Here is a 25,195-nt window from a genome sequence, read left to right on the forward strand (position 1 = left end):
CCCCTCTTTCATCCAATTCTACAACTGCCCATGGCATAACCTGTGGCATGGGTTCCCAGTTCCCATATGCTCGACCAAACCAAGTCACGTGTGCATTCTACTGAAAATACACGTTAACGTGGACTAAGACTTCTTTGAGGTTGCAGCAAGCATTGCACCGAGCATACCGCAAGTATACATGTCCAGCACAAGTTGAAAAGACAATAATCAATTGCACTTTTTATTTAATTAACCAAACATGTCGGAAAATATATGCATTTTGTATATATATTTTAAATATACGTGTCCATAAAACATTTAGAGTTAAGGAATCAAAGTAACAACAGGCGGACACACCAGTATGAAAGATGTGGGGGGGGGGAACATGTGTAAAATTGGTTCTAAAACGGGTTGTGTGGTCCAGCAATCAAAACTGGTACAGCGACCACATGCAACGACAGACAAAGGACCTTTGCCCATTTACCCGACTCGAATGGAATGAGTGATTCCCACAATGTGGCTGTGTTAAGGGTTCCAGGAGGTGGTCACCAGAAGAGCGTTAACCTCGAGCATGTTTAGGGCCTACACGCGGACGTAAGCCAACACAGACACCAGATTACCTAATTGTCCCTGCATAGCTAATTATTTTTAGAGCCTGAAGTTTTAGGGCTTTACCCGATCCTTTCCCGAATTTGCACCCCAAATTGAAAGTTGCCTCTTTAGGGTGGAACCCGATTTTTGCCAGGCAAATTGCCCTCTCTGGGATGTCTGTAGGAATGCACCAACTTACTTGTTTGGCAGAAAAATGCAGTTACATCACCGTTTGTACCAAACCGCTACAGTTAGTTGGAATAACTGAGCCCGATTTCCCCTCGATTTTAGCGTAATGGAAGTTTTTTCACCCGAATTTGCATGAATTTAGTGCACATTAGCTACCAGATATATTTACCCGATTTTTACCACCCGAATTTAGAAAAAAATATTTCCCGAAAACTTCAGGCTCTAATTATTTTCCAATGGGCTGCGCGCAACGTTTGGAAGTCCAGGATGATAAAAAAAAAACAAAAAAAAAGAACGAGCATTAACTTTGGAAGCCAACTGACTTAGGGTAGGTCGGAGCAACCAGTGTCGCTGCGCAGCGTAAATTAGCACCGAGCACGTGGAGCTACGAGAATTGGCCCGACTTGCACACACGAGGGAAGGGAAACTTTTTGAAGCTTGTAGAATGAACGTTATACCCAGTCTATTCTCCCGACCGTATCAAAGCCTCCGTTGAACCACGCTCCAACGTGCCAGCGGAACGACGCCGTTGCACCACAGTTGCCCGGACGACGACCGCTGCGGTTAAACGGCCGAGGCCACACACACACACACCTGGAAGTCGTCCACGTCCCAAAAAAAAATGATTTCCTACAGCTGCGGCCAGCGTGATCAACTCCAAACGTCCGCGGAGTAGCGCCGCTGCGACTCCATGCGCTTCAAGTATGCTTCGGCTTCCTCTTTAGACATGTTCCCATTTTCGCAGAAAATTTCCAGCAAGATCTCGTGAACGTCCCTCGCCATGTTGCGGGCATCCCTGCACAAGAGAAGCATCCATTTGAGAAAATCGTTTTACAGTAGACCATCTTTGCATCTCTCGTTCGATGCACGGTACGGCATTCGTCTAATGGCGCATGCGCAACTCTGTCGGAGCTCAGCTAGCATATCGCTACTATATCAGAGGCTTCACAATGATCGTGGCAGCACCACCTAGGTACAAGAAGCCTACTTAGTCGTTGACGTGACGTGAAAACTAAGGCTCAGTCAATTACGATCATGTTTTCAACATAGTCATCGCATAAGCCGCAGTGCGCCCGTGAGAAGAAAAAAAAATGCGAATAAGCCACGGCTAGTACGAGTGAAATTATGGTACGCTCAAGTAACAGCACTTTTTTCGGTCACCGTCAAGTCCCAAAAGTCGGTCGGATACTTCAACCGACCGCTTTGCATTAGGGGTTTTTTAATGAATACTTCTCACTCCAACAGACTGAACGGTAGACCAATGAGAAAGGGAAGACTTCGAATGTAATCCAATGATTGGCAGGCAGCAGTTACTAAACACTTGTCCGAGTTCCATAAAAGCTCATCTCTGACTCCTGCAGGAGGGGTTTATAAGAGGAGTACAAAAATAGCTCTCTCTGCTGATATTATGATCCACTTTTCGGACAGTTTACCTAACGACAAGTTGAGGGTCTGCAAATTGGGTTTAACCCGAAAACGAAAAACCCTACTCATACAGTACGTCGGAAGTGACGCCTCTCCCTACGAAAGAGTGAAAAGAGCCCGACTCCTGGCGAAGTTTGTTTTTTGCATTCAGTCGCTGCTACGTTGTTTAGAAGGCTATTAATGGTGAAAATCACAAACGCATAATACTATTCGCACAACAACCAAATGAATGAACGCAACGAGGGTAGAGGCCCGTATGGTCGAGACATACTGCTTGCGACACACTTGTCCGATATCTCCAGCCCCCGTAAAAGAGGGTTACAGAACCAAGTTGCTGTGCTACCGTCGCCTTCGCCTCACTTCCGCTCCCCTGGTGGCGGCGGTAGGGAGCCTCCATGTGCGTCCCCTTTTCAGGGAGGCGACAACTCTGTCGTCTGCTACGATAGCCGCCATCTTGACTCCCACATCGCATTGGGCGTCAGCGGCGGGGTTGCGTTTGTCTCGATTTTTCGCGGCAGGACGAGGGTAAAAGCGGAATGAAGGATATACTAGCGTAGAAAAACTGTCATATATGCTAGTAGAGCTGGTCATGGGTTGTAAAATATGTTGTTAATGCTTTGTAACGTTTGTCTAAACACATCACTGCGTCTCGACCAACGATTTACAATAGTAAACATGGGAATGTGTATAGACAACAGAAATATGTTAATTGCAAGCAGATTTTATTACAACATCTCATTGAATAGAATAGAAAAGAATAGAAATAGAAAGACAAAAATAAAAACGTAGGTCGCACTGGTGCCGTTTTGCTTGAAAATGTTGACGATGTTGTTTTACCGACACGCTCCTGTCCCAAGTGCACCCTCAATCGTAGTTTTACAAATATGTCTATGATTACATGATATAGTTCTTCTTTGTGTTGCTCTCAAGCCGGAAGATTATTGTCCACATTATTATGAATAAAAGTCGACACAGTCTTGAAAGGTGAGTGCATCGCATAAATGCGTTTCGAAGCAGGTATCGCCCTGAATGTCTCTTCACATTGTACACAGCACGCTGCCCGAAACATGCCGAAGATTCATTGCACCACGTACATGTTCACGAAGCTCCATGAGCTTGTTGTGGCTTTCCGGAGATTTAACGTAATTTAATTTAATTTAACGTAAATGACCACTGAGCAACCGGAATACACGGTACACGCTGCAAAGGTGCTTGCTTACTTCGCACACGTACGAGCTCCTTGTTGGTTCCAATTCTGCTCTCTTTACTTGCGCGGTGGTATTACCCGAAGAAATGACTCGTGGAACGACCGATTTCAGCAGTAATAGAGGCAGTTCTGACACGCTTGTTGCACGCCTGATTAAAATTCCGGAGGGATGAGTTGCGACGTTTGTTCCCAAAACATACAATGACGCTAAGATACAGAAGAAATGAAATCACTTGCGTGTACATGTGCTAGATGGCCACTCGAACGCGCAATATGCACAGCGGGCAATGGGCAGCGCGCAGACAGTTGGGAGTCACAATGCGCGCTCTGCGCGAGGGTGAGGAGGAAAGGCGGCGTTCGCACAGTTAAAGGGTGTCTCCTCCCTGAAAAGTGGAGAAGCCGCAGCAACCCATGGAGGCTCCCTAGGCGGCGGGGCTGCGCAGCGCCACCAGACGGGAGAGATGACGATCCGATAACTGTGCGTCGTCTGCTAGCTCCATATGCGTCGACGGGGCAGCGCTTTCCTCGGAATGAGGAGTAGAATGGGAACTGAAACCTGTTTTCTTTTGGTCCCGTTTACTGTTTTTGAAACATAAGTACACCGAGATTAGGCCATGTTTGAGCAGTTTCTGCGGTCGGCAGGACTTTCTGTGAAAGGTGCCACAGTAATGCAAGAGACCATGACTGCTCCGTGAAACTGGCACAAACGAGGGATTACCTCATTTTATTTACTGGTGTTTCAAAAACAAAAAACGGGAACAAAAGAAAACAGGTTACAATTCCCATTCCTCTCCGCATTCTGAGGAAAGAGCTACCCCGTCGACACACTTGGAGCTAGCAGACGACGTGCGGTTATCGGATCGCCATCTCTCCATTCTGGTGGCGCTGCACAGCCCCGTCGCCACCAGAGGAACGGCGGTGAGGCGAAGGCGACAGCAGCACAGCAACTTGGTTCGGTAACCCGTTTTTACGGGGGCTGGAGATATCGAACAAGTGTGTCGCAAGCGGTACATCGTAGTAGCAGATCTGCTAGTGATTATCGGCACTCCCGTGGATGTTAGTCTCTGTGAATAAACCATGTGGTGCTCAACGTTCCAAAGTTGTTATTCTGAAAGAAAGCTTCTATGTAAAGATTGTTACACGTTTTGACGCAACGAGTTTTGTGCCATCGGTCTATGTTCCGCATCAGCGGCGCGGTAAACACCGTATATTTTGTTCCGGGAGGTAAACTGCATTGAGGAATAGTGGTGTTTCCACACTTAGGCCCGTGGAAGAGTGCTAGTGTGGTGCAAGGAACAAAGCTCTCTTGCTCTCTTAAAGGGGCGAAAAAACAGGCCGACGAACATTTTCCAGTTATTATGCTCAATGAAAGAACGTAGCTCACGATATCCAAATATGAACTTCTTTTACTTCTAGCGAACGTCTTTGTAACGAAACAATGCCATTCGAAGAGCATAATCCGCATGAGTCTCTCCTTATCCTTGGAACCGGGTCACGTCACCATGTTCTGACGTATAGCAACACCGAATTCTAGGCGCTCTCCTAGCCAATGATGGACCCCACTGAGCAAAGCTGCAGCTCGCGAGGGAACAAACATCAAAACATAGTGCGCACGTGAAATAGAATGTTCAGGGTTTTTGGTACGGTTTAAACTGGCTATCTTGGATTGGACAAGTGGGAATATGTTTAGAATTGACCTCGCCTCTCGATATTACTACAAAATTAATCTACTATAAGTGTCCTGCGTTCTAAATGGCTGACGATGCACGACGTCAAAATGACGCGTCACTATTGTCACCAGGACATCGCAGGGCGGGGCACGAGGGCGAAAGAGTGCCGGGAATATTCAGTCGGTTTGGAGCCACTATTTACTTTTTGCAACAAAAATTTTTGGAAAACGTTCACCGCCGGCAACGTATCACGATGCATGTAAAAAAAGTCCACCTCGTATACCTGTTTACTGCCCCTTTATTAGTTAAAAGCTCTTAAAAGTTCCCTAGAATAAAGCACTCTCGCTCTTGCCGCCAATCTCGGCAGCTGCCTTGAGCGCTGCACCACGGTCGCAGAATTCTCAAGAATACTAGCTCTCTCTCTGGACGTGGGACACCCACAGAGAAGTCCTTACCCGCAAATGTAGAAGTGCCCGTTCTTGTTGCCGATCAGGTCCCACACCTCCTCCTTGTTTTGCCGTAGCAGATGGGTGACATACACTTTGTGCGGCTGATCCCTCGAAAAGGCCAAGTAAAGCTTCGTCAGGGTACCGTTTGCCAGGTACCTCTCGAGTTCCTCGCGGTACAAATAATCTTCCTGCTCTTTCCGGCAACCAAAGTAGAGCACTGTTTCACCAACTGGTTTGCCTGCAACAGAGTTACCCGAAAGACCATCCTGGTGAACACAATGGGAGTCGGCCTGGTGACACCAGGCCGGCTGGTGACAACACCGGCCTGGTGAATAGCCGGTTGCTATCAACACGTAGTCATACGCCAAAGGCCACGAGAATATGGTAATTTGTGTGCACACAATCACAAAAGAAGGAGCATCAGACAGTCTCCTTTCTGTCTGCAGTGTTCCAACCAGATAAGAAAATAAACTGGTTCGATAAATAACGCGTCTTAAATACGTCATGTGGTTTGCTGCACGTTAAATGATGACAATATGGAGTTTCCAGGAACCAATGCACTGCGGTCAATTGGTATGTGCTGAAGAAACAAGGAACTGGTCAGAGCTAGGCCAGAAAAGCGCTTTCGGGAACCAAAGAAAGGAACCGCTACGGTACACGTGGCGCCCTCTTTCATCAACAATAGAAGAGACAATGTCTTCCAGGCATCAAAAGGGACTTCAGGTGCACTCTACTCTACGCTACTCTAGAGGGAGGTAGAATTTCTGTGATAATCTTTACATTACTTTGGATGACTGACAGTTTTATTTTCCCTATTTTGGACGAAAGATGGCACCACAGGTATCGTAGCGGTTTCTGTCTCTTGTTCCGGAAAAGCGCTTTCTGGCTGCGACTGGTTCCTTGATGCTGCACCATGCAGCACACTGGTGCCAGGAAACTCCTTACTGGTTCCAAGAATGCATTTTTTGTTGTCATTTTGCTGTAGTTCGTTACCGGGACCACTGCCTCTTAAAAATTAGTAAAAGCGTTTGAAAGGTAAATATCGCATCCAAGCTGCATCCATCGCATCCATCCTGCTTCAGGTAAAGGCATATCATTTACCTAGTTATTTTCTTTGGTTACAAAGACACACTGGTCCTGGTAACAAATTACATCTGTCATTTGTATTGGATAGGACAGACCCTCTAGCAGCCAAAGCTTCACCGGAGGAGGAAATATTTTCTCCACGTGGTATCAGTTGCTGTACCTCATCCAGACATGGTCCAAAGCAGACATAGGGAAGTTTTATTTTATAACGAATTACCGTTACTCATTACCTTTCTCGGAAGTAATGCATTACAGTACTCAGCCTTTACTTTCATCAAGTAATAGCATTAATCTTAGATTCTCCCGAAAGTATCTAACAAAGTCCTGCAGTATAAGTATCAAACACTCGGACATCTCCCAAATCATTGTAAGTGAATTTTTAAAGACTGGTTGAAATAACCAGACAGTTCCAGAACATTCATTCTAAGTACTGATGAGTAATGCTCTGACACATTACTGTCAAAATGTAATGCAGTAGAACTGTTGATATCACTATAGGCTTGCTGCATTTCAAATCGAACAAGCCGGTACGTTTGATGTCTCGAATGAATGTGAAAAAAAATATGTGTAAGTCATCGGGGAGTTGAGAGAAATACAGTCAACCCTCGATTTATGAACCTTCGATTTATGAATTCCCCCGTTTTATGAACACTAGCACGAGGAACCAAACTTTTTACATGCATTTTTCCCTCATTTTATGAACCTCGATATTCGAATAATGAATGGAATTTCTGGGAACCAACTAGGAGTTGCCCAGCGTTTTTGCCATCAATTTATGAACGGATCGTTCCGAGGCCAACGAAAACCTTCAAAGGGATTATTCGTGGTCTTATGAATGACGCCTGAACAGACAAAACGTTTTCGAGGTATTGCACCCTCGGTTCTTAACCCCTCAAAATCCAAACAACAAACAGGTTCTTGCAGGAGTGTTCCTGACCTCAATTGACACAGCGGAAGGCATGGTCCAAAGCAAAATTAAACTATTTAGTATTGCATAATAAACAGAGTGTGAATGCGCTAACATCTGTGTTTTGTGAGACTGATACAGCAGAAGGCATGGTCCAAAGCAAAATTACACAATATACTGCATTATAAACGCAATACAGTAGAACCTCTTTATAGTAACTCCTCTTGTAGTAAAACTCTGCTTATAGTAAATGAGAACTGCGGTCCCGATAGAATCCCATACATTCAATGGCACACCTGATATAATAAAACTCCTGATCTAGTAAAATTTCATCATGGGCCCAGAGAGTTTACTACAAAGGGGTTCTACTGTATCAACTCGGAAATACTGTTCCATTTGCTCAATAGTACTCACTTAACGGAATTTTCGATTTATGAATCTCTCGATTTATGAACGATTTTTCGGGGAACCGAGGGTGTTCATAAATCGAGGGTTGACTGTATATGTTTCCGGAATTCTCTGCACTGCACGGTTGGGAAAATGGGAGAGGAAGAAAAAAACTCTCTCAGAAGACGATTTCGTCGTGCGCAGTTTTGAGAGTCACCTGCAAGGCTAGTTCTTGTTGCATTGTAGCGTTTTTTTGCTCTGGCTTTAGACCACCTAGGGCACAAGAGGCTCCTGCTTTGTGTTTGTTTTTGTTTGTCTGGAAAAAAATATCAAAGTTGACTCAAAGCGCCAAAAGGCACCATGTTCACTGCAACTTTCCGGACAATGTACAAAACTGATAAGGCTTTGTGCCATTTAATTTGTCATTCATGCGGCTATCGAATGATATATATGTAATTAGAACCCGTTTTGTTTTTTCTGCAAAATTGGAGGGTAAATAGCGGGTTATATTTTGCTTCAAGAATTCAGACGTAATCGGGTTGAACTGAACCTGATTCTGCCCAATTCTTGTTGAATCAGATAGAATCAGGCACAAGTCTTCGGTTACTAGACATAATACACACCAGCAGACACAGAGTCCATGCATGTAACAGGCAGCAGGGTCTCTAGTTTCAACAGTTTTTATGAGCACATTTATGCATTTACAACACAGTTGCTAAAGTTCTGTGCTAGTTACGATGAGTTCGGATGCCCCCGGTCCAGCAGTTTTCGGGGAAATATCGGGTCAAGCCCTGTTTTTGTCGATTTGAATCGGGGGTTATATACCGGGCCTAATCGCGTATAACCCTAAAAAGTCATGCCCTTTGTATAATCTGTTGCCCTAGTCTATAAGGACCTTAAGTGATACCCATTTAAGCAGCACCATACCTAAAAAAAGTTTGTAAAGTTTGTAAAAGTTTGTAAAACCTAGAATTGTTTGCCAGCCCCATATAAGCGCAGAGCAATCAAAAGCGGCACCGTCTCCTACGTGGGGCAAAATCAAATTTTCCAAACTTTCCAAACAGACTTTCTGTGCACCATAAAAGCTCCAATTATTATCATCACCACCACCAAACATACTTTCAATTTCTGTCTTCATGCGAAAACTAATCGCTATCATTTCAGAAGCCAGGCGCTGAGCCAGTGAAGAACAAAATGCTTTTTGCATATATCTAAGAGGTATATTTGTTCACGGTGATCACATAGCATTTTTTCTGTACACATTTACATTTTTCTGTGTGTCGACTATCTACGACACTTCACATTTTCGAGGGACGTTTCTGATGTTTTTTTTTTAGATAACGGCTTCTGAAATTAGTCATTTTTCGGAGGTATGGTGCCACATAAATGGGTATCGCTTACGTTCCTCATAGAGTAGAGCAACACATTCGATAGCCCCATGAATGACAAATTAAATGGCATGAAGCTCTATCCTATTTGTTTTGCACATCTTCTGGAAAGTTCTGGAAAGGTTGTAGTGAATACGGTGCTTGTAGGCGCTTTGAGTCAACTTTGAGAATTTTTTCCAGACAGAGAAAAACAGACACAGCACTGCCAATGCAAGAGCCTCATGTGCCGTAGGCGGTCTAGATCCAGAGCAGGATATCACTAAAATGCGACAAGAAATAGCCATGCAGGGGACGCTTGGACCTGCACGCAACCAGGTAGTCTTCCGAGAGGCAGTTCTTTTCCTTGCCTCCTACTTCCCGAGGCGCACAGCGCAGAGAATTCCAAAAGCGCTTACGTATTTCTCCTAACTCACAGATGGCTTCAACACATTTTCTTTTTTCCCATTCATTCGAGACATCAAATGTAACTGCTTGTTCCATTTGAGATGCAACTAGCCCGTAGTGATATCAACAGTCCCACGCTTCTACTTGGTTTGTGTATTGTTAAGAAGTTTACGAAATAATGTAACTCATTAGTGATGCGATGCTGGCAAGGAAGTGTCATCCTCGGTGACGGATAGAAACAGCCAGAAACACAGGGGCTGACATGTAGTGTTTGGTCTACACAGTCTGCAGGTGTTTGTTTTTGTTTGTTTGTTTGTTTGTTTCTTCCTATAGACCGGGATGTGCGTGTCACATTATTTACACATCCCCGTCCTGTAAAGATGCACGAAAAATTCAATACGTGTGTCAGCAAGATGCCTACCACTGGCATTGTTCCCTAATTTACACTGCTACCGCATGGGCATTTCAATAGTCCTTTACATGAATGATCATCGAACTGAATGGTAATCGAATGTCGCCATGGCCACTTTGGACCAAAGGTGGGGAGTAATGCGCCGCATTAGGGTAATGAATGATGGCTTCAACATATACTTTTTTCCCAATGAAAAAATGGCTAGGAAGCAAGCGAGCTGGTGAAGATGATGCATAATGTAAAAAAACCCCGAGACTAGGGAACACGAAGGGACAGACACAAACACGATGTTTGAGACTTCGTGTTTGTGTCTGTCCCTTCGTGTTCCCTAGTCTCGGGGTTTTTTACATTATGCAGCAACTTTTTTCCCGTTCATTCGAGACATCCAATGTACCGGCTCGTTTGACTCGAGGTGGATCTAGCCTACGCAAAATGGGGCAAGTTACGCTACAATTGTAAAAACATCAACGGTCAGGGAACCATGGTCCAAAAATACCTTCTTGACGCAAGAAATCCCTCTCTTGGATGAACCCTCTGAAGGGAGCCAGTCCCGTTCCCGGTCCCACCATCACTATGGGCACGTGGGGCCGCGAGGGCAGCTTGAACTGAGAGCGACGTACGAAGACTGGCAGAACGGGCTGCGTCCCGTTGTCTGGTCGCTTGGACGCCATCCACCCGGTAGCCACGCCGTGGTTGACGCGACCGGTCGGCGTCTCGTACTCCACTTTCACTGCCGTTATGTGGATAGACTCGGGGTACACCTGTCGTTGCCATTAGACGCCACGATTAGACGCCTCGCCAGTGGGAAGCCAAAATTCTCCTACCTTGGGAGATGACGAGATGGAATAGTAACGAGCTTGCAGACGAGGCATCATCTCCAGAAGGAGGTCCAGAGGGGGACGCAGCGAGGGCATGTCTTCCAGGATGTGCGCCACGCTACGACAGCCCTCCAACACCCAATGTTTGTAAAGTGCCTAGAGTGCAAGAATCACAATATATACAGGGTGTCTCTGTTAAATCCCCGGGCTTGAAAGACAAAGAGAGCGACAAAAAAGAAAACGAGCAGTGCTTTTTGCAACTTGAATAAGAAACAGGTATTATGTCACAAGTAGCGCCTGTTTCTTACTCAAGTAGCGAAGAATGGTGCTCATTTTTTCTCTTACGGCTCTCTTCGTGTTTCAAGCCCGGGGATTTAACTGAGACACCCTGTATATATAGATAGGGAAAAAAAGACACCAGAAACTGAAGTAGGGAGTGGGGAAGGGAAAAAAGACACGAAAGTCTGAAGTAGCGCATATATACGTATATATATATATATATGCGCTACTTCAGTCTTTTGTGTCCTTTTTCCCTCTCCCACTCCCTACTTCAGTTTCTGGTGTCTTTTGTGTGTCTGGTGTCTGTGTCTTTTGTCTATATATATTGTGAGGGAGAAACTGGCCGGTCCCCTCACGGTGGCTCATCATCGTCATCATCAGGCTCAACTGTTTGAGTTGCTTGGCATGCAGGTTCATTTGCTCTACCGCACGAAGCCGAATAAACACTGTTCCTTCCTGTCCGAATCCTCCCTAACAATATATATATATATATACACACAAGTAAATCATCCACGAGCCCGACTAAGGTGCAGCATCAATCAAACTGTAGCTTTCAAATTCTCAGATTTTCCCAGGTTTTCCCTGTCGATTTCAAGCGAGTTCACTGACCAAAATGAAACAGCTGCACATCTGCTCCTATGCTTCGATAAAGGTCATTCACGAAACGGACCATTTGCTGAATAACCGAGTATTACGGATCACGTGCGCAACTAAAGCAAGCGGAAGACATGTTTCTCCTTACCGTTCGAGAGAACACGTTTTTTTCCTGTGGTAGGGAGACCTCGTAACTGCGCCTCTTTTTTTCTTCTTCCTTTTTTCTACGACCCTCATATTTCTCATTTTCTTCAAGATCACTCATTCTCGAGGCTGCCCCAACTTTTGTATCTCAGAGCTTGCAATATTGATTACCTGTCACCCAGCTTGATAGCACTGATTAGCACCCGTCCGCAATTTTCTCAGACTACGGCTACCAATTTTGGCAGCTCCCCGGACAGTCTCCCAACTTTTCCGCTAGCATCAAAGTGGCAACGAGGAGATCCGAGACAGGGGAAAAACAACGGACAACAAATTTCGTTGCTCCGTCTGAGAAATCTGTCGTCTGCTAATTTCTCCCCTGTCTCGGGTTGCCTCACTGTCATCATCAACCAGCTAACCAGCTAGTCTGCACCCCTTTTGCCGTCACCAAGATTCCCCGACAATTCCCGGTTTTCTAGACGAGCAAACACCCCTGCTGCCCCTCTCCGCACCTTTCCCTCGTCGGACGAAGAGCTCATCAGCCGCAGCTTCTTCTTCTCCTCTTCGTCCGTGGCATACTCCGATATCTCCTTGAGGATGTGCTTGCGTGGTGGAGTTTTCACATCCACGTAGTACAGCAGTGCTGTTCTGTATGAACAGGGGCACGGGAATGGGTGCTTCTTGGAGCTGTCCTCTGCCATAAATTACAGATTCCAGTGGTTTGGAATGGGAGAAACACAATTTACTCGACGTACCATCCAGGTTCTTCAGGGTGATCACAGTGTCAAGGTCCACCTGAAGCATCTTTCCCATTTTCTCAACAACTGCAACATCGTTCATGGGATAGACCGCCACGTGGTCGCCCGCGTCGTACCTGTGCCAAGAGAGGTCGTCATCAATGGGAGGTTACTGGATCCACCATTATAGGTGCTTCGATAGATTAGCAACCGTTCTTGAGGTGACACTTTTGACATCGCTCGAAATCCTACCTCATCTGTCACGCTGTCCACCAGGAGTCACCACGAAAAATATCCTGGCTCCGCGCTTTATAGAAAATATTTTCGCTTGACAATGCTTTATAGAAAATATTTTCGCTCCGCAATGCTTTATAGAAAATATTTTCACTCCGCAATGCTTTACAGAAAATATTTTCGCTCTGCGATGCTCTATAAAAAATATTTTCACTCCGCAATGCTTCATAGAAAATATTTTCGCTCCGCAATGCTTTATAGAAAATATTTTCGCTCCGCAATGATTTATAGAAAATATTTTTGCTCCGCGATGTATTATAGAAAATACTTTATTGATATGTCTGTGCAGTGTTAGTAAAAATAAAGTTATTTCTCAGCTGCACTTATAGGATTTGAACCCATGAACTCACGAACCCACGAATGAAATCACATCACTCCACAAGGAGCCACTTGCCAATGCTCCCCTCGCTGACTGGCCAGTGCGCAAACAGCTTCTCAACATTTCGGTTGGGAAAAAAATTACAAGTAACTGAAGTTGCTGATGTCGGCTGACGGCCAGCAATTTGAAAATTTGCTCAATGTTGATGAAATAAAAGTCGACAAAGGGAGGGGAACTGGTGTACCGAAGAGGGGGGTAATGAAAAACGGGTGACGTTTCGAGCGAAAGCTCTTCTTCAGACCAGAAGAACGGAATGGAACGGAAAAAAAGTTGCTCCATGCGAACGCTGCCTAAGGCCTCCTACGTTGCACTCAAAAAGAAATAGATTCCTGCACAATGACTTTCATTCATTTTATCTGCCGCAGAGTGATAATTCTTATCGCTGTGAGTGGCCGCGCACTCTAAAGGAGTTGTGGTTTACACATATCAACGGGAGAGATGACAGAACCAGAAATTTGAACCTACCATTGCTGTTATTTTTGTACTGAAGATCATAGTAAGATAGTGTAGAATATAAGTATGACCATAAGTAAAACCATTTCTCAAGAGTTACCAACACAAGCTCAAAACTGAGCTTTCAAGGGTGGACACAACAGTACATCGTTTGTGTCCTTGCAATGAACGGTTCATGTCGGAGAAGACCTGAAAAGGCAGCTTTTTTTAGTGGTCTTTTGAGTCACCATTCTTTTTTCCCTCTTCCCTCTTCTTCCCCCTTCCTCCTTTTCTACCCCTTCCCTCAACAATGGCTATCATTCAGTGTCACATACTGAGCCACACCTTTTGGACAAAACCAAAATTGGTGTGTCTGTGAGGATCCCAAGGGAGATTGACCTCTGAGGAAAGGGGAACCAAACAGTATAGAAGGCCCCAGAGAGATGTGACCTCCTTCCAGATAATGTGAACACACATTTCTGCATAGGCCAAATAGAATGACATAGGTCCTGGAGGCCCCCGTACTTTGTCCTGGTACGGATGACGAATTCCGGATAATGCCCCCGTCAGACAGGTGCAGTTACGGCCTTAACGGTTACTGTCTTAAGTGCGTACGGTCATTAAATTCTTGCCAGCCGGTCAGTCATACGGCCTTTGCGACAAAACTGAGATGAACAGAGCTCCCGCAAGACAGTTTACGGCGTTCCGCCGAAACTGTCGAAGTTTCGTAACCAAACGCCATGAACAAGATGGTGCAGATTTCCTTCAATTCAAAATGAAACGCTTTTATAAGACGTAATGTTCCGCTAACTTTTTTCATGTTCAATGCCTCGAGTTTTTTTAGTGAATATTTGGACTTTGCATCTCATTAGTATTGCTTCTCGTCAGTTTTTAGTGATACCCTCGAACCACTGCACTCTGTGACGTCTACATCCGCACAACAAAAGCATCGAAATTGCTTCAACACAAATATCGTTTGCTGTCATTCAAATTAGGTAGGTGCATTCCAACCAAGGTGGTTGTTTCCGAGTACTCACAGTCAGAAGAAATGCGATTTAATTACATTTCATTTAACGTTCGCAGATGCGTTTATCGGTGGAGACATCACCAGCAAAATGCCCTCACAGCTACCGTCTGGCAGCCTGAAAGGGTTTAAAGACACATTTCAGCTAAAGCCTTTTCTTAATGCCATTGCCTTAGAGGCCGTATCTGTGCCCATCTGACAGAGGTACATAACAGAGACAAAAGCCAATGGTAGCAGGTTGATTCCCGGCAATGTAGTCCAGATAGTGAGCTTTCCAGATACCACAATTCCAGAGAAGCGCGTCATGATTGTACATAAAGCGCACAAACACAAGGCCCTAACTACACTTAGAACAAGCCGGTTCGAAATGAATGCCTTTTGTGTGGGACAGTATGAAACTTCAGATAAAGCAACAATTAGAAAAAAAAGAAAGCAATTTTGTTATAGGGAGAGTGCAGCGTATATTTTTTCATCCCCATCTTTTCCCATCCCATACCTGATTTTAGATCCTGTAATGCTGATCTCAAGATGCATACACGAACGGGATCCCTTGTAGAGCTCCCTGTTAACACGCACCGGTGCCAGGTACGGGTTCTTTATGTCGAAGGGTCTGGAAAAAAAAAAAAAGAAAACCGACGATCATCCCCGCACGAAAAAAAAAAAACGAAAATGCGGCGAACAACGTACATCTTCTGTATAGAGTACGAATTGAGGCGCGAAATTTCTCCGTGAAAGATTTTCTCTTCGGGCAGGTCAGTATGTACGATGAGCTGGTACTGCCTCAGGTTGATGTCTTCGCCGGACATCTCCAGGTGGAAGTTCTCGCAGACAGCGTTCCAGAAATGCTCTTTCCAGGTGACAAAGTCCTCTTCGATACTGGCAGGGCGAAAACGTAAAAAAAAAAAAAAAAGTGAACTCTCCGAAAAGCTAACCGAAAGGGGACGGAGATCGACTCACTTGGCATCGTCGTCTCCCAAACCCAGTTCGTATACTCTGCTGGCTCCGAGCCCGTGGAGCCTCTTGTCCACATATTTTCCCATGGCATTGTAGTGCTCATATGTGATGTTCCCTAAACCAAATACCTGCAACAAAAGTCAGTTCCCGCCTCGAGAGAGAGAGAGAGCCTCCTACGGCCTACCGCGTAATTGACTCCCTTCAGCTCCACGCTGCCGTCTTGCAGCCACTGGTAAAAATCCTGCGCGTTGTCGGTGGGGTCCCCCTCGCCGTACGTCGCCATGCAGAAGACGGCGATGGAGTTTTCGATTTCCGCGAGCTTCACCAGGTCTTCCTGGGGACAGAAGAGATGCGTGAGAGAACTCAGAAAGTGGGTCGAAAAGGAAGCTTTCGAGGTGTAGGCACTGAGAAGCACGACCCACTAGATTATAACTAGGGCCTGACTTTTTAGGGTTAAACCCGTATCCGCCCGATATTTACCCCCCGAACGAAATCTGTAAAATTTGGGTTTAACCCGAATCTACCCGAAAACATCCGGGTCGCGTGGCACATTCATAAGCGTGCATTAAAATAAAGTTTGATAACATTGCTAAACATTAGTTCCATGTTAAGACAAATTTTTATTAAACAACAAAAAAACTCCCGAATACACCCGAATTCCTGACGACAGAATATGCCGTAACGGGATTTAACCCGAATACACCCGAATTCTCGAATGAAAAATATCACCCGATATTTACCCCCCGATTTTGGCCAAAAATAAAACCCGAAAAAGTCAGACCCTAATTATAACTAGGACCTGACTTTTTCGGGTTATAATTTCTAGCAAAATGGGGGGGCAAGAATTGGGTCATATTTTGTTTCAATAATTCGGGTGTAATCGGGTTGAGCTGAACCTGATTCAGCCTAATTCTGGTGGAAAGGGGTTGGATCAGGCGTAAATCTTTGCTAATCTTCGGCATAATACACGACACACCCGTAGACACGGAGAATCGGGGTATATTTCCGTTGTCCAATCACGATGTAGATCTCGCGGGCCGATGAGTAGCGCTCCTAGTGGATCGTGCGAACAGGCTCCTCACAGGGGTTGCAGATTATGATTATTCACATGGTCCTTATAATCTAGTAGGTCGTGCTCAGAAGACATGAAAGGTAACATCGTTAGTTGTGCATCAGGTACTTACAGGAGCCTGGCCTGTAAAACTGTTGTGCAAGCCGGTAAAATTCACCCGACAGAGTTCGTAATTATCGCAAAAATAGAATTTGAGGTGCACCACGAAAAGTGACCGTGCCAAACAGTGGTGGTGAACAGTTCGACCCCCTGACCTTGTACCGACGTCATACTGTCAGCACCTGCTGACCGGTTCAGAGAAATGTTGTCTGCTACACAACTGTCGTCTGCTAGCCATCCATCTGTTCGGAGCTCTGGAGAAGCATACGCCGTGCAAGTGCGTCTCTGCGCATGAGAGGAGGCAACGAGAGGGAAGAGGGAGGGCGCCGCCGTAGCCAATGGGGCTTTCCGAGTGGAGTAACCGGGAGAGGAGATACGCGCAGAACGCTCGGTTACTTCCAGAGCGTATTGCTCCCACCGAAACTCAGGCGTGACAATGAAATCCTCTATGAGCAGCCTTTCATTCCGAAGAACATCAATATCCAGTGGATTAGAATATCAATATTTTTATTCATACTCGATTAACTATCAGTATTTTTTAAAACGTCGAGAATATCGATAGCCTTCTGTCTCCAGTAGAGAATCTCATGATCTCCGTAAAATATGACGTGACCAACCAGATCTAGGGATGGCAGGACTACGGTGTTGCCGCAACCCTTTTTTTTTCCCTCCCCCTTCCAAGTTTCACTGTTCGGTGGTGGTTGACGGTAAACGAGCAAAAATCGTACCATGTCACACTCCTCTGGATCTGCTACCATTGCCTTGAGACCAAACCGGTTTGCTTCTTTAGCCAGCCGAGCAGCAAATTCCTCCGCAGTCCCGGTTTGGGAGCCATAGAAAACAACAATATTTCGACCCTGCAGGAGGGTGCACGTTGAAACAAGACATCAAACACACTTACAAAGTAACTCATTCGCTCAATGTGTTTACTCGCTGCACCACTTTGCTACACATACACAGCTGCTGAATACACTCCTGTGTGCATGCCACGCACAGTTTCAACTTTAAGGTGACACTCTCAACCCAACCAGAAGTAAAACAACGTATATTTCCTCATGGTTCTAGAACACGCGGCAAAAAGGTCAAAGATCGACACCCTTCAGCCAATCGTTGCGAAGTGTGAACAACCGACAAGCAAGAGGAGGGAGAGAATCCAGATGGCATTTACCCCTTCTTGCCCCCTTAAACGAGAAAACAAATTTATCTACGACAGTTGCTAGCAACGTTCACACGGTTTTGCTACTTAAGGTGGGACTCCGCAACAAAATCACCAGAAAGATTGCGATGTATCCGTAATCTCTGGTATGTCAGGAACATGTGTACGAAATATCTCTGTCCAAAACTGTGCAGATTTTACTCAAACAAATTATTAAGAAGCGAGAGGGCCCTGAAGGTGACACACTGATGACATCATATCCGACAAGGGAGAAAAAAAAGGGGGGGGGGGGCTTGGAAGCAGACGACAACGCTCTGTTTATTGCTCTTCGCATTTCGGCTTTGGGTTTGCTATGGTCATCTTTTATGAATCCATTACTCGCCCAAAGAGAGTGCGAATGTTGTATTAGGTATCGAGGTGGTGGTACGAGTTCGGTATGATGCTCGTCTATTTTTTTTTCGAATCCTTGCTCGTTTTTTAAATCTCGTTTTGGTAAAGAATGAGAAGAGCGCACTGTCTGCGCATCGTCTTCGTCGGGACAAAAAGGACGTGTTTTTTTGTCCTGACAGAGACTGTGCCACTGTCGAAACGTCGTCCCCTAGCCCATTTTCCTCTTTAATGTCTCCCTCCGTAATAAACTAGTGTTTGTAACTTTCGTAAAATCTGTTTCCGCATCTTTTTTTGCAACCTATATATATATATATATATTTCAAAGGCTTAGGAGGGCAGTTGACCACAAAAATGAAATAAGCAGGAAAAATCAGAAGATGACAAAAAGCTTATAAGAAAACACAAAGTGGAGATAACCATTTCAGGTGAGTCAAAAAATAAAAGGTCGGTCAGTAGTACAATTATTTTACCACTGAACCGATTCCCGAACCGGTAACCGAATGAACTCTTTTTCGGTTCACTTCCGGTTCGGCTCGGGACAAGCAAAAAAAAAATAGTTTGGGTTCAGTTGGGGTTTGTCAGAAAATAACGTTTTCTTCCCGGTTTTCGGTTCAGGTTCAGTTCCGGTTCCGATCCCTGGTCGTGATACCATTAGTGAACGTCTTCCTGTATTTTCAAGGTGGGAGGCCCTTAACACGCCCCCCTGGTGGAGGTTCAATGCACCGCGGTACCGCAAATCCAAGGTTCCACGAACAATTGCACGATCGTGGCTCCCCACAAATTCGCGAATTATTGAGCCCGCGAATTCAACCACTTATACAGTATTAAAACTCTAAGATGCGCGAGTAAACACATCATAAATAGGGCCTGACTTTTTAGGGTTAAACCCGTATCTGCCCGACATTTACCCCCCGAACGAAATCCGTAAAATTTGGGTTTAACCCGAATCTACCCGAAAACATCCGGGTCGCGTGGCACACTCATAAGCGTGCATTAAAATAAAGTTTGATAACATTGCTAAACATTAGTCCCTTGTTAAGACAAATTTTTATTAAACAAAAAAAAAATCACCCGAATACACCCGAATTCCTGACGACAGAATATGCCGTAACGGGATTTAACCCGAATACACCCGAATTGTCGAATGAAAAATATCACCCGATATTTGCCCCCCGAATTTGGCCAAAAATAAAACCCGAAAAAGTCAGGCCCTAATCATAAAGCGGTAAGAGGAACGGGACACCTACTGTGCTCTTCATTTTGCTTATGAAGCTGGAGTTGTCCACTTTCTGCGCGCTTGTGCTGCATCGGGAAAAGAGAAACTGTATCTGCTTAAACACTTCCGCCGCATGCGAGGAATACTCACTCTATCGAGAAGGTTTTGATTGCAGATGGATCGAAAGAAGGAGTCTTCTTCTTTCGGAGGAACAACCAGTAGACGGCGACACCTAGGAGCACCGCCAGTATGACTATGTCGAGCAGGCCCACCAACGCGACCTCCTCTTCGCCTTCTGTGCTTGCCATTTCTGAAAGGTGCCAAACAGACCGCGGGTCATTTCGAGCGCACAATTGCTTACTTGCCCTGTGCCTGCTAAGATGGAATCTTTCTCGCAGAAAGATATGTAGCACAATCAAAAAGCAACACTAAAGCTTCCTCAGTTTAATACATACAAGCTTTTGCTTGGGAGACCACGCTTCATCAGGTACAAGGAGTGAAGTTTTGCCTATACAAGTATATATCGAGTTATATATACTTGAATAGGCGAACTTCACTCCTTCACCACGCTGAAGTTTGCCTATACAAGTATATATAGAGTTATACGGGGTGTCTCATGTAACGTGTCAATAAGCTTTATTTAAAGAAAGCAGTAAAAGAAAAAACTACCGTTACTCTTCAGCTGCATGAGGTACAAACAGGTGATACTTTTGATGTAGCACCTGTTTGTAACTCAAGCAGCAGAAAAGTAGCGGTCGTTTTTTCATTCATAGCTCTCTTCAAATAAAACTTACTGTTGCGCGAGACACCCTGTATATACAGTACTTGTGTAGGCGAACTTCACTCCTTCACCACGCTGAAGTTTGCCCATACAGGTATATACCAGGTGTTTCAGTTAAATCCCCGAGCTAAATAATTCACGAACGAGTGCACCAATCCACGAACTTTCTTTTTTACAAGTATCTGTCCGGTACCATCTACAAGCTGCTCACAGTGTGAATGAGTGGGAGGCGCTCATTATTAAAATAAAAATGCAAATGAGTTTCATAAAAAATAACGTAACTTCTGAAGCGGGCGCTGTCGGCATTAAAATGGGTACTACCCCTTTTGGGACCTTCAGTGGACACCTTTTAGGGAAAAATCTGCCACCGAAGAGGGTCATTTGTTGCAGTAATTAACTGGTTTCGGTTTACGTATTGTTTGTTGCGGCTGGTCGTGGAGAAGCGTAAAAGGGCGTATTTCATTGGTGTAAGGACATAATTCATTGATGGATAAGGGAGTGAAAGAGCGTCCTTTTGCGCTTCGCCGCGACCAGCCGCGACAAAAATATGCAAACCGAAGCCAATTAATTACTGCGACATATGACCCGCTTCGGTGGCAGGTTTTTCTCTAAAAGGTGTCCACTGAAGGTCCCAAAAGGGGTAGTACCCATTTTAACGCCGACAGCGCCCTGCTTTAGAAGTTACGCTTTTTTTACGAAACTCATTTGCATTTTTATTTTAATAATGAGCGCCTCCCGCTCATTCACGCGGTGTGCAGCTTGTAGGCGGTATCGGACAGATACTTGTAAAAAAGAAAGTTAGTTGATTGGTGCACCCGTTCGCGAATTATTTAGCCCGGGGATTTAACTGAAACACCCGGTATAGAGGTATACATACTTGTACAGGCAAACTTCGCTCCTGATGAAGCGTGGTCCCCCACATGTGTATGTATTACACTAAGGAAGTTTCAGTGTCGCTTTTTGATTGTGCTACATTTCATATTGGACCCGAATTCCCCTTTTTCACAGAGATTTTGCTCCCAGAAAGGTACCAGCAGAAATTCTGCGACGGAGAAGAAATCGAGCCACTCACTATGGGGACGTTGGCAAAGCGAGACGCGCTCAGACAAAAGTGTTGACTCACAATATGCATCAATGAATGTTTGCTGTGTGTCAACCCGATTCAGTAAACACTTGCAGGACAATTTTGCATTTCTAAACACAAGTGGTTAAAACCATTGTGCGGGTCATCTCTCCCTCTGTTCTTTCGACGAACGTAATGCTTACGGTAAAATAACCCGTTAATTCCGAATGCAAATGGCGAAAGCTAGGATTCATTTGTGATCCTAGTCGAAGTGGTTGAAAATAATCAAATGCATTCTGTCAGTTAGCTCGGTGATACCAAGCATATTGACAGAGGTTAGGTCAATTCTATCACAGTGCACCACTGGGTCAGACACTGTGCACTTGCGAGCTGGTTGTACCCCCCCCCCCCAAAAGGGGGGTGTGTGCAAGGGGGTGAAGGGGGTGAAAGACAAAAGCTATAACTGACATTTCAGCTCTCAAGGCAGTCTTTTTGCATCATTGCTAGAATGGAAGTAAGTATGGAAAAGTATCATAGCTAGGAAAGGAATGATTGTAATGTTAAAATTCAGTTTTGCAAAAGCTGCCCAATGACAGCTATTTTTGACGGCTCTACGTGTCTTTTTTTTTCTCCCGTTGCTACGATGCTTTTCCAGTCACTTCAAAGACCAGCCCACACTTCAACGCACTGAAGCCCCGCACAATAACGAAAGACAATTTTCTCAATGAAAGTTTGTCGTTTCAGTATCAGATGATGTTGTACACATGCACGACAAGATTTTAAAACCGGACGAAGCGCTTTGCACAAATGAAACCAACTCAATGCTTTTATCCAAACAATGAGTACTCCATTTTACGATGATGACCGGGGAACGCGGCTCCTTCTAACTAGGCAAGATGAGTTAGCGAATGTTTACAATTTGTGTCGATCGTATAATGGCCGGAGCGAGGTCATTTCAATGGGGTACGCTTGCTGTGGTTTCTTTTTCACATTAAAAGGAAAGCTAAACAAAACGCCAAATTTGTGCGTCCCTCGAGGCACTTTAAAAGTTTTCAGTCGACATCTCGGTCCTTCTGCAATGGTTTAAAAGTTTTATCATTAGTCTCACCTAATTCCAGAGCTTGAGGTAACCCGTTACTGTAACTAAGTTCCTTTTTTTGGTAACTTGTAACTTAACTCGGTACTTTTGCGCCGTGGTAACTTTGAGGGGAACTCGTTTCTTTCTCGGGTAACTTTTCCAAAGTAACTTAAGCCAACTTCCGAGTTACTTTTAATTCTCTTTTCACTCGCATCCACATATTTTCTTGCTTTCTCTCCGGTTCTTTCATGGCATTTTATGCCATAAAACGTGATATTCAATCAATGAGAGTATTCTATTCAGGAGGCAAGAATCGCTGCCACTGAAATTATGCTGAACCATTGCGCGCCCACAGGGAGTAAGATGCAAAGCTTTCGAATTGTCGGACATAAACAAAACCAATCTAAGCATGTTGCACTCCTCCACAGGGAACTCGAGGTCTAGCTCACACACTATTTCATGTCCGAAATAACTTGGAAGTAACTCGTTCTATTTTTTGCGTAACTCCGTAACTGCGAGTTACATTTCAGGCTGAAGAACTTCGTTATCAACCGAGTTACATTTTTTACACGGTAACTTAACTCGTAACAAGTCCTCTTTTTTTATGGGTAAGATCTATGCCTAATTCAGCAGATAACTGAATAAGCACCTAAAAAAAATATGCCAACGTCGTTCGGCTGGCTTCATTCGTCTAGATGCCATCCCTGTATGGTCAGCACAGAGATTTACAGTATGGATCAGTACAGAGACCACATCAATAAAGAGAAAGAGTACAATACTCAGTTTAAGTTACACGTGCCCTAGATATCAGTTGCTCATTGACCGCATCGTTTGGAGCACCACCAAATCTAATCTGCCCCCGGACGACGGAGCTTGTGCAACGGAGTACATGCGTACCGTCATACGCCGTGATTGTATCAGGGCTAAATTGAAACAGCCTTGCTCCACTGAGGACTGCCAACAATTGCCCAGTTTTTGTGTACGTTGTGACTGCTCGGTATGGTGCAAATTCTTTCGCCCGCTTTTCTGACAGTCCTATCCGAACAGCGCATCAGCATGACAGATTTGTGCTTATAACACTTTAATTTCTTTCCGCGGCGGTGGAAAAGTATCGGAACGTCAGAGAACGTGTTAGAAGGAGAGGGTTTGTTCGGAATATAAACATGGTTATACAGACGAGACAATGGCTATGTTATTATAGCAAGGAATACTTTCTCTTTGATATATCAATGAGTATATACGCTTCTGCAAACTATTTTTTCCTCCTCGGCGTCTGTCACTATAATAGGGGCCAGCAGTGTATGGCATCTCATTTTCCATGGACTAATAGAAAGCACTCGAGGCTGAATCGGAAAAGTTTGCGCATCAGCTACATTCCACACACTTAATAATTTCACTTGGGTGCGCGCTGGAGAGTACGGGAGGGGAATCCAGGAAAGCCGCAACGAGGAAACTAAAGAGGAAATGAAGAGGTGTCCTTCAAACACTCAAATAAATTGCTGACCTTCGCGTTAAAAGGCAGCATTTACGTGGTAGCAGAAAGGTGAAGGAAGTCAAACGAGATCACCGAAAACACTGTCACTTTGGACGGTCACATTTACGGTCAATTCTCCAGTCAGGTGAGGGTAATCCGCGACTTCAACGCTCACTGAATGCACAGCCGCACAAAATGTTCACGCGAGGAAACGTCAATTGCGGCCTGGTTTACGCGTGCGATCCAAGAGTTGTGTAACACACTGACCTTGAAACATGGTGTTACGCATGCCACATGAAGCCACACGAACGCGGTGAATATGCATTGAGAAATTAAAGGTGCTATCATACAGCTGGGGTAACGTGAACAAAACATTTTCTAGATCTCCCGGAGCACAGATACAGTAAAAATGCCTAGGCCTATGACTACGCTCTCGGTGTGGCCCGAAGTGAAATCCGAAGTAATTTCGCAAATCCGCTTACCTTGGTGCAATTTGTTATCCTTTAGTGACGAGAATGCACTTCACCAATAAAATAATACTGCGCACTATGAAGCAGCACCAATTATATCGACATGGTATTTTAAAAAATGTGCTCGGACTTGCGAACGGCGTGCGATTCGGGTTCGGGAGACGACGAACTACAAGCAGGAGCCAGACACTACCGTCTACCGTAGACTACGGAAAGAGCATACGGACAGAGAACGCAGACACATTCTGCGTCAGAGCCAACAGCGAAGGGTAGACTATTGAGCATGCGCTCTTCATCCAAAAAGGGGGGAGAGGGTTGCGCGTAGCACACGCACGTTATTTCCACGCGTATCCAAAAAGAAAAATTCAGTTGCTTTTCGTGTAGATGGCGACGCTTCAGTTTTCTCTGCTGTTTTTTTATTGTGCCATTGAGTAAACCGCGTTGCTAATCAGTTGCTAATGCAAATATTTGCGCCCTCGAGCTCGAGACACTCGAGACGTCATAACTTGCATTGCGCCTGAAGAAACGAAACCAGAACTCAAGCCAAATCGAAAGCCTGTGGAAATAATGAGCATGTGTCAAACAAAGTTTACTATATATAGCCCTTTCCAATAAAGAGGGCGTAAGTGCGAGTCCCAACTCCCAACATCTCAACGAAATAAAAACTTCT

General features: G+C 44.9%; 1 protein-coding gene across 1 annotated transcript; it reads right to left on the reverse strand.

Annotated features, from left to right (window-relative positions):
- Positions 1-207: 207 nt before the first annotated feature.
- On the reverse strand, positions 208-24,758 carry LOC135371163 (NADPH--cytochrome P450 reductase-like). The gene is made up of 14 exons (XM_064605218.1): positions 24,538-24,758; positions 19,810-19,969; positions 19,691-19,745; positions 17,626-17,754; positions 15,911-16,060; positions 15,730-15,854; positions 15,460-15,648; positions 15,269-15,382; positions 12,662-12,780; positions 12,419-12,600; positions 10,899-11,048; positions 10,571-10,835; positions 5,517-5,748; positions 208-1,555 (listed from the first exon to the last, which is right to left on the reverse strand). Exons 2-14 carry the CDS (start codon positions 19,965-19,967, stop codon positions 1,411-1,413), a joined length of 2,013 nt encoding a protein of 670 aa, XP_064461288.1. The 5' UTR covers positions 19,968-19,969; positions 24,538-24,758; the 3' UTR covers positions 208-1,410.
- Positions 24,759-25,195: the final 437 nt, after the last annotated feature.

Source organism: Ornithodoros turicata, chromosome 10 (assembly GCF_037126465.1).
Source record: "Ornithodoros turicata isolate Travis chromosome 10, ASM3712646v1, whole genome shotgun sequence".
Lineage (NCBI taxonomy): Eukaryota > Metazoa > Arthropoda > Arachnida > Ixodida > Argasidae > Ornithodoros > Ornithodoros turicata.